The sequence below is a fragment of the Stegostoma tigrinum genome, chromosome 2 (assembly GCF_030684315.1).
Source record: "Stegostoma tigrinum isolate sSteTig4 chromosome 2, sSteTig4.hap1, whole genome shotgun sequence".
Taxonomy (NCBI): Eukaryota; Metazoa; Chordata; class Chondrichthyes; order Orectolobiformes; family Stegostomatidae; genus Stegostoma; species Stegostoma tigrinum.
The window spans coordinates 79,130,288-79,142,576 of NC_081355.1; the positions used below are offsets into that span (position 1 = coordinate 79,130,288).

General features: G+C 39.5%; 1 protein-coding gene across 1 annotated transcript in view; it reads left to right on the top strand.

The window, feature by feature from the left end:
- The window catches only part of LOC125464190 (thrombospondin type-1 domain-containing protein 7A-like), a 561,444-nt gene that overhangs the window by 473,953 nt on the left and 75,202 nt on the right, over positions 1–12,289 (top strand). Inside the window, exon 15 of the mRNA XM_059654908.1 lies at positions 7,395–7,498. Within this exon, the coding sequence (XP_059510891.1) occupies positions 7,395–7,498 (104 nt within the window). The remainder of the gene's footprint in view (positions 1–7,394; positions 7,499–12,289) is intronic.

Sequence of the window (12,289 nt, forward strand, 5' to 3'; positions counted from 1 at the left end):
AGACTTGTGCCGAAGAACCAGCTGCACCTCCAGTTCAGTTACTTCATCGACACCTACATGACAAAAGGAGAACAAATCTAATCCAGCCAATTGCTCTCTAGGTCTGCCCTCAATCATCAAGAAAGTGATAATTGACTTGATTATCAAGCAACACTTACTCTTCAAAAACCAGCTTACTAATGCGAAGTTCGAGTTGTACCAGAACCATTCTACTCCAGACCTCATTACAGCCTTCGTCCAAATATGAACAAGATCTTTAAATTCCAGAGGTAATTTGAGAGTCAACATTCTCTGTTGCTACAAGAAGTAGTAGTGAATCTATAAGATTTAGTGGAAATTTCTTTAATACCCAGATTAATATCAACTCTATGGAAGATTGTTTGATAGGCAGAAGCAAAACAACTCAACCCCAGAACATCACTGCAGGAGTTTGTAGATCCAGATACTAATTCAATTCATCATAAAGTCAGAAATGGGGATGCTAACTGACGATTGCACAGTATTTAGTTCTATTCACAACTCCTTAGATGTTACGGTAGACATACAGGAGGCTGGAAGAACACAGCAAGCCAGGCAGCATCCGGAAGAAGGGTAAGACCAGAAACACTGAATGCCTTTGTCCTCCACATGCCGCCTGGCTTGCTTGTTTTTCATTGATCAAGTGGCCTACTCTTGTCCTTGTTTTTATGCTCATCTGATTCATGAATGATGATACTTTCAAGTTAAGAGTGTGTGTGGCTATGTGAAATGAGAAGAAAGGATGAATCTATAAGTCTGTTTCTAGCACTGATTGTCGGCAAGGAGGAGCAGAATTATTTTCACTTTCCAACATGCTCACCTGCTTCCAGTTTCACGAACAAAACCCACCACCCCCAAGCCTCCTCCACCCTCATGATCTTCACATCCTTTCTTATTCCAACTCCCCTCATGTTGTATGACCAATCCCCTTGACATCCCTCTATTTACCTTTTTGTAATAGGTCCCAACCTTAAATGTTCACATCCTGTCTATCTGCAGTCCAATCCTTGATTGCAGCGTTATGCCAAAATAATTTCTACCTCACGATCAGGACAGTCAGGCAGGAAACTTGGAGAAAAACTGAAATAGTGCTTGATAATCAAAACCTACAAATGTTACCACTGCTTCTGGATTTCTTGTCCAGAACTGAATGCTGACATCTGTCCCCGTCCCTGACTTCTATCTAAATGTGGGTGACATGGTTAACTGCCACAATGTGATGAAGTACAGTTACTGATATAATTTCACAATGTGAGCAGGAAGGGAGGCTTGCTGGTCACAGGTGGAAGAGCAATGCCACCTTTAAGACCATCCATTTGCGCTAATTGGAGTAGTGCTGTCGGAGTAATTTTGTGACTAAAAGCTCTCCTCGAGTCCTGAGATGGATGACTTGATGTACGTGTCACAACTCATTCCCAGGTCAGAACATTGTTTGACTTCTAATTCCTATCTTAGTTTCTGTCTGTAAAACATAATGAACTAGCCATCTATCTCTTTTAAATGCTGTTTAAATGCTGTCTAGCACAGAAAAGACAAATCGCTTCTTTGGGCCTCAACATAAACTCATGTCATTTGTTTTCATTCTACCAAAATCACCAGTCCTACTTTGCAAATAAAGGCAAGCTCAGAGCTCTTTGGAATTATGGCATTTGATCAGGTCAAAATCTCTTACTTCATGAATGAGGGATAGGATGCATTAACCAATGATGCACTAATTTAGGAAATAGTACAAGACAAGTCTAATTGGATTCACTATGCCAGAAGCCAGTTTGTGATTATTCAATTTACATTTGATCTGAGGATGCTCTTAATGTTAATTGACCCAAAACAGACTTTGTTATGAAATTTATGTTTGCATATTGTACAAATTGTAAACAAATATTAGTTTCTTTATAAGGTAATGTTCATAAATGGTCACACTTTAAGGATAATACAGGAACAAAAAGGCTTGTGGGTTTAAATAAATGAAGCCTTGAAAGTAGCATGACAAGTTGGAAAAGCTTTCAAAAACTGACGTGATCTTGTGGTTTATGAATAGGTATAGAATACAAAAGCAAGGACATTTAAGCTCGAGCTTTATTCGTCAAAAATTACATCTTAATTGGAGTATTGTATTTAGTTCTGGTCAACATACTTTAAGAAGAGTGTCAAAGTTGAGATAATATCGAAAATATTTCCAAAAACCAGTACCAGGAATGAAAAATTTTACTTACTTGCAGAGACTAGAGAAGCTGGTAACAAACGATTAAGGGGAAATCTGATAGAGCTGTTAAATATTATAAGGGGTTTTACTGGAGTGTTCAGAATGAACTTGTTACCACTGTCAAGCATGTCAGGGCTTGGTCGTTAGAGAATCACAAAGTTAAGACAATTGACAAAAGAACCAGAAAGGAGGTAGGAATTATTTTACACAGCAAATTGTTGTGATCTGGGATGTTTGCCTGACACTACGTCTGATTGGAAAGTTCTTTTAAACAGATGTGATATGTTGAATTATTTCCTGTGTGCTACAATTCCATGTCCTGGATTTTTTTATCCGTAGAGTGTGAAGAATTGCCAATTGTGTAAAACCTGCTTCTAACAACGTCTGCCCAAAAGTCAGATTTTTATTCCAGCATGACAGGATTCCCTGGGAATCGGGCTTGGTGACTCCAGGATGGGAGCGAAGAATATCAAGTGCAGAAGGTCTGCCTCTGTGCGTTGGTACTTTGAAGATTTTTTTAAAAAGAGAATAAAACATTAAACAATTCTCTATCCCTCCCATACCCCTCATCCTCACACTCTCCTCATACTCATCCACTTCAACCCATGTTAAACAGGCCCCCAACTAACCTATAACACTCAATGACAAATAATGCTCCTTGCTGTAGCACCTCAAAGTACCTTTGCCTCTGTACCTACTCCTTGACACTTCATACACTCTATGATAACCAATGCCCTTATACGCACCCCAGAATCCTTTAATGCCCCTCTGCCAACTCATTCCATCTTCTGCCCCCACCCACCACTTTCTGTCTTCAAATCTACCATGTCACCTGTCCCAGTTATGACCATGGGAAGACCACAGCAACACAGAAATGAAATAAAGTTCTGCAGATCTATTTCATACTACACAACATTGAAAAAAAAAGCACTGTCGCTTATAAAAATCAACTTCCTATATTTACATTGTTTTCCACAAAGTAATGCCTTATAACAACCACCATCTCATTTAGGGGCATAAGTCCCAATGATTACAAGAACTGGAGTTAATAGACACATTTCAAATTGCTTATAATTTTTTGTAGCTATTATAAAAATCTATTAAATAGCAGTTACTCTGTTGTAATCATAGATGGTTGTGATATAGTTCATGCAATGTCAGTCCAGTTATAGAGATCCTCAGGCTTCTGTCAACAGATCAATTGAAATAGCAAGCTGTAATTTTAACACTCCAGAAATTGTTTCTCATATATTTAAGAGGCAAGGTTTTTCAATACATTAATATTTATGATAGCTCCCTTTGACAAGTTCCTTTTGACAATTCTCTTTAACATGTCTTTTTGACAAATGCATTTGTCATGATCAGTTATAAGAATACAGGGGAGGTGATGGCCCAGTGGTATTATCACTGGACTGTTAATCCAGAGACCCGCATAATGTTCTGGGGATCCAGGTTCAAAGATGGTGGAATTTGAATTCGGTAAAAATCTAATGATGACCATGAATCCATTGTCGATTGTTGGAAAAACCCACCTGGTTCACTAATGTCTTTTAGGGAAGGAAACTGCCATCCTTACCTGGTCTGGTCTACATGTGACTCCAGACCCACAGCAATGTGATTGACTCTCAACTGCCCTCCGGGAAATTAGGGATGGGCAATAAATGCTGCCTGGCCAGTGACGCCCTCACTCTGTGAATGAATAAAGGAAAAAAAAAGAACAACCTAGATTTTGTTATGTGGCTAGATAGATGATAATCTTTTAAAGAATAGAAATCACGAAAGCACAAGGGTAAGAAAACAAATACCAGCATTTCAGAACTGAATTCAAATGACAAAACAATATTTACAAACCTGAACAAATCTAATATTAGACAGAATGATTAAATAGGTATTCCAAATGACAGAGATTATCATTCCAAACATAACATTTATAGCTGAGACTCTAATGTTCAGAATTAACAAAGTAGATAGGAGTTGAGACAAACTATGGTTGAACACCTTGAAATAGCCAATGTGGTCAAAACAGATCCCTCTTTGCTTTTAAGAACACTGTGCTCAAAGCTCATTAAAACATTCACAAGAGAGTCCAAATCCTCATTTTCGAAGATCTAGCCTTGAATTGCCTTCAAAGGTTCTCTGAGTTGAACTGTATCAGTGACAGTTGATGTCTTGATAGTTCAGTCTCTTCTCCTCAGACCAATGTCACCAGGCCTCCTGACACTGTTCTCAAGCTGGCACAATGTCAGCTTTTATCAAACAACTAGCTTCACCAAACTGTCACTGAATCTCTCCAAGCTCTAATCTTCCTCATCTGCTCATCTGCAAATATCGCTGCTGGAATCCCATCTACTCATTCTGAGCATCATTGAAATATCAATATTTCCCAGGGCTTCTCTTTAGTGGTCATCCTTTTCCAAGCATGGGACCACTTCTTTGTAGAGTTTCTCCTGAAACTGTGGCTGTAATTTTCTGTTCTGGCTGTCAGAATGTGACCACTGAGCCTGTTCCAGATAGATTACCCATCCGTGTAAACGTTGCTATGTTCGTAGAGGTAGGGACAAACACCTTGATAGTGCATCTTCTGAGGATACAACTCTTCCTTGTCAAGGGTGATGCTTGTGTTTCTAGTGATGGGTCTGGGAGAATGGGTCTCTTCCTTGATGTTTCCTGGTGCAGCAATAGGACCTGGAGGATGCAAGACAAAACGTAAAGAGTTATAAATGTCACTCCAACCTGGATATTTTTAAAGCTGTTTCTGTTTCATATGCAGCTGGAAGTGGAGGCTCTCTCATGCAATGGACACATACACTCAGGTCTCACTTCCACACAGGCATGGTCACCTTCCACTCCCATCAGCCCCCTGCCTGCTCCTTGAAGGAAGTCAGAAAGCAGCCTTATGCCAGGCAAACTGCCCTGTCTCTGGACACACTTGTGCTTATTGTATACGTGCTTGTCTGCAAACACAGAAAAAACAGCTCCTGATGAGTTTGCTATTGGTGATGTGCCTCTGGAATCGACCATTAATAAGCTAATGAAGATGCATAGACAAGGAGTGAAATGTTTGGCAGGAATACCAGAGATTATGCAGAATCTGGATTGAAGGGCAGTGTGTCTGCCCAGGTAAATCTTATGTCATAGCTTTGGCAGGTGAGTAGATGGTTGCCTGCATGGAATGGGTGGTGTTCAACATGGACAGCCAGATCCAGCATTACAATCAGCATCTGCCATACTTCAGAATGAAGATCTACACTCCGTCATTCAAGTAATGGATGCCTTCATTCAGTAACTACATGAAGCGGTATCCCTGAACGTTCCCCTCCTCACCCAAAGGGATGAGGAAGGTACTGTTACAAATTGACAGGGAGGAGAAGCGATCATTCAGACGCCGAAAGATGGTCACCTCAGGATACCCTGGAGTTTCCCTGCCTCCCATCAGCCTTCGCCCTAAATTGCCTGGTATAGGTGTTATTTGTTTTCTTATGCCTGCTGTTGGTTTTGATACTGCTAATCAACCTGTAAAGAAATGATTTTAAACTGAGGCCTCTGGTTCAGAAGTGGGAACACTATCATTGTGCCACAGTACATCTCAATCTGGTATAGCTTTGACTTGATGCAATAATATAAATTATGTGATAGTGGATTGTGATCCTGAAATACAGCTTTTTCGACATGCCTTCAATTAAAGTAAAACCTACAATGTGTAAAGCATGGTTGCCAATTCAGTATTATGCTGTTTGAATATTTCGTACAGTCAAAATCTAGCCCACTGCGTGTTATTAACATACCAGATTCTGAAGTTTGTATCTTACTTCAATAATCATACCAACAGTGTTGTTAAAATAATACACCAACAGAAATATCACTCTACATAACAATAGTGGGAGGAGAGGGTAAGATTTAATTCCCGTTGGCATTTTGACAAATTTCCTGGTAAAGTCAGAATTGATGTATTCCTTATCAGCATGCCACAGTATTATTTCTCATATGGCTCACACTTAGGAAATGAGTTATGATTTAGGGAAAGTGGAATGTGACCAACCTTCTTAAGAAACTGATATCCTCATTTCATTCGGAAACAGACTATAATATTTTTCCCATTACTCTTGTGAAATTCTTCCATACTGACTCAAAATTAATACTAAGGTAAATATTGTATGAAAGGAGTATTAACACATTGCAAATGTCATGGAGCACTGCAAGTCACTGTTTATAATTAGCAAAATAATATCCAGGAATAATTTTCTGCCTTAGGTTTGGATTTGGAGCGCAAGAACTGCCATCATTGTCAGTCGCTCAAAAGAAGGGTGATGTGTGAAGGCATCATAATTTGTCTGTCCTCAGCAGGCTATTCCTGGAGCCACAGTTCTTTGGGCAGATGACAAATGTTGCTCTGAGGATAGGGCATGGGAATGGCTCTGCTTTCTCTCTACCCACCTGTCAGCTTTCTGCATCAGAATTCAAACTGTTAGCACCTGACTCTGATGTGGCTTGTTAACTGAAGCACTACTACTTAATGGCTTGGTGTAATTATCTCCCATGGCCTATTGTCAATTTGTCTGACTTTCAATGAGACCTTTGGAGAGTTCCTAAATGTCCTTTGTCCTTGTTATTGGCAACATCCTTAAATTGTGTACATGTAGGCCCTCAGAAGCTGATTACTTATCAGATTTTTTTTAATGAAGGGTCGAGGCCTGAAATTTCAGCTTTCCAGCTCCTCTGATGCTGCTTGGCCTGCTGTGTTCATCCAGCTCTACACCTTGTTATCTCCATTTATCCACACTGTCAGGTTCAGTGAAGCATGTTTTGAATGAACATAGTTGTAAAAATGGAGAAATTGCCTTGACATGGACACTGGGGCCTTGCAGCCGAACTTTCTACTCAATCTAAGATACTCTCAGAGGCATAAGTAATGGAAATTCTCCAGCGCCTGGAAATTTTCTTGTAGGCAATCCAAGCCCCATTGCCACACAGAAGGATGTTGACAACAACATCACTGCAGACCAAAACCTTTACCCAGCCTTGCAGACCCCCTATTTTAATCAGAGGGTAGATCTTGTCATTGTTGTGCCCTTCATGTGGCAAGTAATGTGGAAATTATGGATGTCATATAAAAGATACAACTTATTTCTTTCATAATAATGTTCAAAACTTAATTGTGCAATTCTTCCGATAGGTGGAAAACACACAAATGGCACCGGTGTCAGTTAGTACCTTGGAACATCCGTCAGGACAGCCCTGGAGCACAGGAAACTTGCGGTCCAGGACTTCAAACTCGAGGTTAGTTTCATTCTGTAAGGCCTTCTTGTCACATGTTAAATGTATTGGACTGCTGTTTCCACTGAAGTATATTGCTTATTTCAATGCAATTCACCAAAAATTAGTCAAACCAGTGCGAAAGATCATGGAGTTTTTAGTGCAGCTTGACTTCACTGCATATTAAGTTTCTTGATTTTATTAAAGTTTTTTGATTTTTTTTGCACTAGTTTAAAAACAATCTTGCTGGCAGATAGCAACATACACAAAATTAGCAATACCCTGTAATTGAATTCACCAACATTTTGAGTTTCTGCTAATTGTTCTAGTTTGCAGGCCTTCGAGGAGGCTCTGAAATTAAATTAAAACCAAAAGAACTGCGGATGCTGTAAATCAGGAACAAAAACAAAGTTGCTGGAAAAACTCAGCAAGCCTGGCAGCATGAGTGAAGGGAGAAAAACAGAGTTAATGTTTTGGGTCCGGCAACCCTTCCTCTGAAATTAAATTGTTTTCTTCAACATTGGAAACTAATTGGGACACCTAAAACATTTCCATTTTATGTCTTTTAATTACTAAGAAACTAACTACCCAATATAAGTGATAAAATGCTTAGCTTTAAAAGTCATTTTCAGTAATTCAGACCATGAACTTGGGAGAGAAGGTGGGAGGTGACCTTCCTGATTCCCCCAGTCAAACAGGGATGTGGAAGATTGAGGGTCAACCTTGCAATCCTGATGTTAATAGAGACCCTCCACTACTCAATCAGGGGATCAATCCAAGGTTTCTTCTATATCACTGGCATTCTACCAGCAGCAAATGGACACGTTGCCTCGTGAGGAGACTTCCCAGCCTAACCTGAAGACTATCTTGTAGCTCAGGGATGCCCTCCCGTTAGTGCACCCTGTCGTCCATGAAGGACACACTCTTTCTCGGCCACCTTTTCCTCAGACAGCATAGTTACTAAATTCAGCTTCCAGCCAAATCACCAGCTAATCCCAAATCAGAAGCTCTTGGCCATTGAATATTCATCAGGCCTTCTGACTATATTGGTATACATTTCAGTTGTGTCAATCTGTGAGTCTATGAATTCTTGCTAATTCTGTTTGCTCAGTTGGGAGAAAATTAATCTGTTTCAAGGTCTTAAATTGTTGCATCATTCCAGAATTGTAACTCTGAAGTTTTGGTTTAAGAAGTGTATGAAGAAATGTGGGACATGGTGTAACAGCATTTTAGCTACTCCGTTTATCAAAACTGTAGATAAAACAATCAGTTTAATAAGATTGTTGAATAGTTATTCAGAGGTACATTTCTTGTATATTTAATAGAATTATATAAAATGGCATATTTTTGTGTGAAGACCAGAAAAGTGTTGCTTCTCTGAGCCAGTTTATAATAATAGTGAAACTTGCCAATACATTGAAATCATAGTCATACATTGAAACAGGCCCTTCAGCCTACCATATTCTGTACACTCTAATATTTCTGTATCTTCTCATCTGCTAATTATATAAAATGTAAAAACTTCAACAGAATATTACATCTTTGGACCATCTGAGGTAATAATTTTATAGCTTAAAAATACAACCAAAATATACCCTGAAAAATTGAAGATTGTAAACCTTTTAAGCTATTGGGTTATTTTATGTTTTATGATGATTAAGGACTACATCAATTATTTTGTGGTATAAATTTATTATTTTTTAAAATATGCAGCTGTTTAGAAATTATAGTAACCATGATGCAAACTTATAGTTTTACGCCAAACTTATATACGAAATCTCCATTTGTCTGGAACCCAGTAGGTAACAAAAGTGAAATGTGACCTTGGGGACTTGTTTTAAAATAGGCAGTATGTTGTTGTGGTATCCTAATGAGCATAATGCTCTCCTAAGCAGGATATCCCAGGTTTAATCATTATTACAAAATGTAATACAAGTTCTCTGCTGTTGTGATACTCTCCAATTCCTTATCTACGTTTTATTGCTGACTTCAGGACCCCAACATCTCGACAGAAAAAAACAGGTTCCAAGCCCACACTTGCTAGCAGCAGCACAGGCTTTGATGGTGTTACCTTGGGTAGCCTCTTAATTGGCCAACTCTGGATTAGTGTGCAATTAAGTACTGTAGAATGGATGAGCTCTGATGTGTCAACAGCCCCACAGGGAGAGGTCAATACTGTTGAGGCAGTTAGGAGTTATCAGCATAGTTCCAAGTAAGTAAATTAAAAATAAAATGCTCGAGGTGTGCAGGGTGGAGAGAAATTCCCTTTGGTGAGGAAGTTGCTAGGGCCGAAGAGGTAGTCATTCATGCTGGCAGCCCGGTAAAGTGATCTTTAATAGGGCTGTTAAGTATTCAAATCACTGCCTGCCTCCTGAGGGCAGGAAACTGATTGATCCTGTAGCCTTCTGCTGAAAACGTTCCAAGGCAACAAGACTAAGATAGAATATAATCCTAACACAGCTCCACCACTGCCATTTTTAAACACCTTTCCCCACCTTTCAGCCTGTCAAAAGGGTTTGATGAAGGAGAAAGAAGGGGAAGAGGTATCTAGCAATGAAATTCTGGCCAAACTTTTAAATAATTCCCTTCATCATTTCTGCAAAAATCAAAGACATCTCCTCCAGCTTAATTTTCACAAAACATAAGCTGTATTTGTTTCTGCAAATATCTGTGCACCTCTGGCAGTCACTCCATTCATCTTTCCAGTTACGACCTCAAGATAAATCAGGAAAGGAAGGACCTCAATGTATTTCTCAACACTGGGCTAAGCTGTCATGCTATTGCGTATATTCTGGCTACCTCTCTTTATGTTGTCTTCTCTATAAGATTCTAGAATTAGTGACATAGGATCATGAGCTCAAATCCAAACAACCAACGTTTTCAAGAATATAAACTGTCATGCCACTTAGACTGGCCAAAGTGTAACTTTAGTGCATATCATATAGTTCACTCTTAAAGCCCTCTGAAATGCCTGACAAATAATCAATTTGTCAAGGCCAAAACAAATGAATAATAAACCTGGTCTTTGTACAAGTCACCCACATCTTAACAGATAATTTAAAGCTCTCTGAAACATTACTTGTTTGCATTTTTATTTCCATGCCACTGTGGGATTTTATCAGTTCAGGATTTAACTTCTCTCAGTTTACCCAGCATAAGATGAGAATTAACTGCCACCATTGCTTGCTTCTTCTTGAGCAGTCCCTTGTGGTTGAGGATGACTTGCTCCCAGACAAAAAAATGCTTTTCGAGGTGACTGAAGAGGCTAATATAGAGCCTATAGCCTCTGTCAGAGGTGGGGCAGGTGGTGGCATGGGGAGTGGGTGGATGGGATGCATGGTTTGTCATGCTGCCTGTTGACATGTCTTCAGCTTTCCATTGGTGTTGAGGCTTGAGACACATCGATCCTTCCCAGATGCCTTTCCTCCTCATCGAGCGGTCCGAGACCGCAGTTTCCCAGTTGTCATTAAGGATAATGAGTTCTTTTCAAAGCGACTTTGAGGGTGTCCTGAGAAGTGTTTCCCCCGGGAGTAGGAGAGAGTTGAAGTGTCAGCAGCAGAACAAGAATAAAGGAGTAGATGTCCTCTTTCTTTGCTGCCATGATTCTCACTCCTATTAATACCGGTGACCTTTGCTGAACAGTACACATATGTCTTCACAGTAAGTCAGGAAAGGATTGATTTGATAAATTATGCCCTCACAGTTGAAAAGCTTGTCGTTCACTGTTAGAGAAGACCCATGGAATGTGCATAAGATTTTCGAGGGTGATTAGTTTCCATGAAATCTTAACACAGCAGGAATAAAGGGAAGAAGGGAGAAAATCAGAATGAAAATCGAAAAAGGGAGCAACAAGACTGAAAGTGGGTAATCCTGCTAAAGCAGATTCACATAAAATCATGTTTTCCCATGAGAAATATGGAGCAAACACAATCATCTGGAAGTTTTTGCACATTGTCATGCATAAGGATCTGATCTGACACAAAGGCACAAAGTATTTTCAGGGCTTCCCTTATGTTGTAAACAACAGTTGCTCAGGGCATTATGTGCATGAGAGAGGCTGTGTTACAACTATGTCACCCACGAAAACTTCCTCCCTGCTAAGTGCTGGTAAAGATGAACTTTTACCACCCAGTTTCCTGTTTCCTGCCCTGCGAAACTCTTTGGTTCTCACAAATCCACATTTCATAACCACTGCTCTAAAAAAATTATCTAAAGCAAATTATTTAGTCTGATTCTGATTGCTTTTAGACTTGTATTATAGCTTAAGGGTAGAATTTGAACATTTTAAAGGCTAAATTGAATTGTAACAGAAAGGTTGTCCCTCTGTTTCAATATTTATATCATGACATCAATATTATAAATGAAACTTTAAAACAGAAAAGACCAGCATTAGAACTACCTCAATTGTAATGTTAGAGTCATAGCCCTTTTGGCTCAACCAGTCCATGCTGACCGTGTCCCAAACTGAACTAGTCCAATCTGCCTGCGCTTGGCCCATATCGCTGCAATTCCTTCCTATTCATGAACTTATCCAAATGTCTTTTAAACACTGTAACTGTACCTGTATCCATCACTTCCTTTGATTGTTCATTCTGCACATGAACGGCTCTATGTGCAAAAAGGTTGTCCCTCATGTCCTTTGTAAATCTTTCTCCTCTTACCTTAAAAGTATGCCCTCTAGTTTGAACTCAACTACTCTAGAGAAAAGACGCCTGTCATTCACCTTATCTATGCCCCTCGTGATTTTATAAACCTCAATAAGTTTACCCCTCAACCTCCTATGCAGTGAAAAAGGTTCCTGCCTTTCCGGTCTAA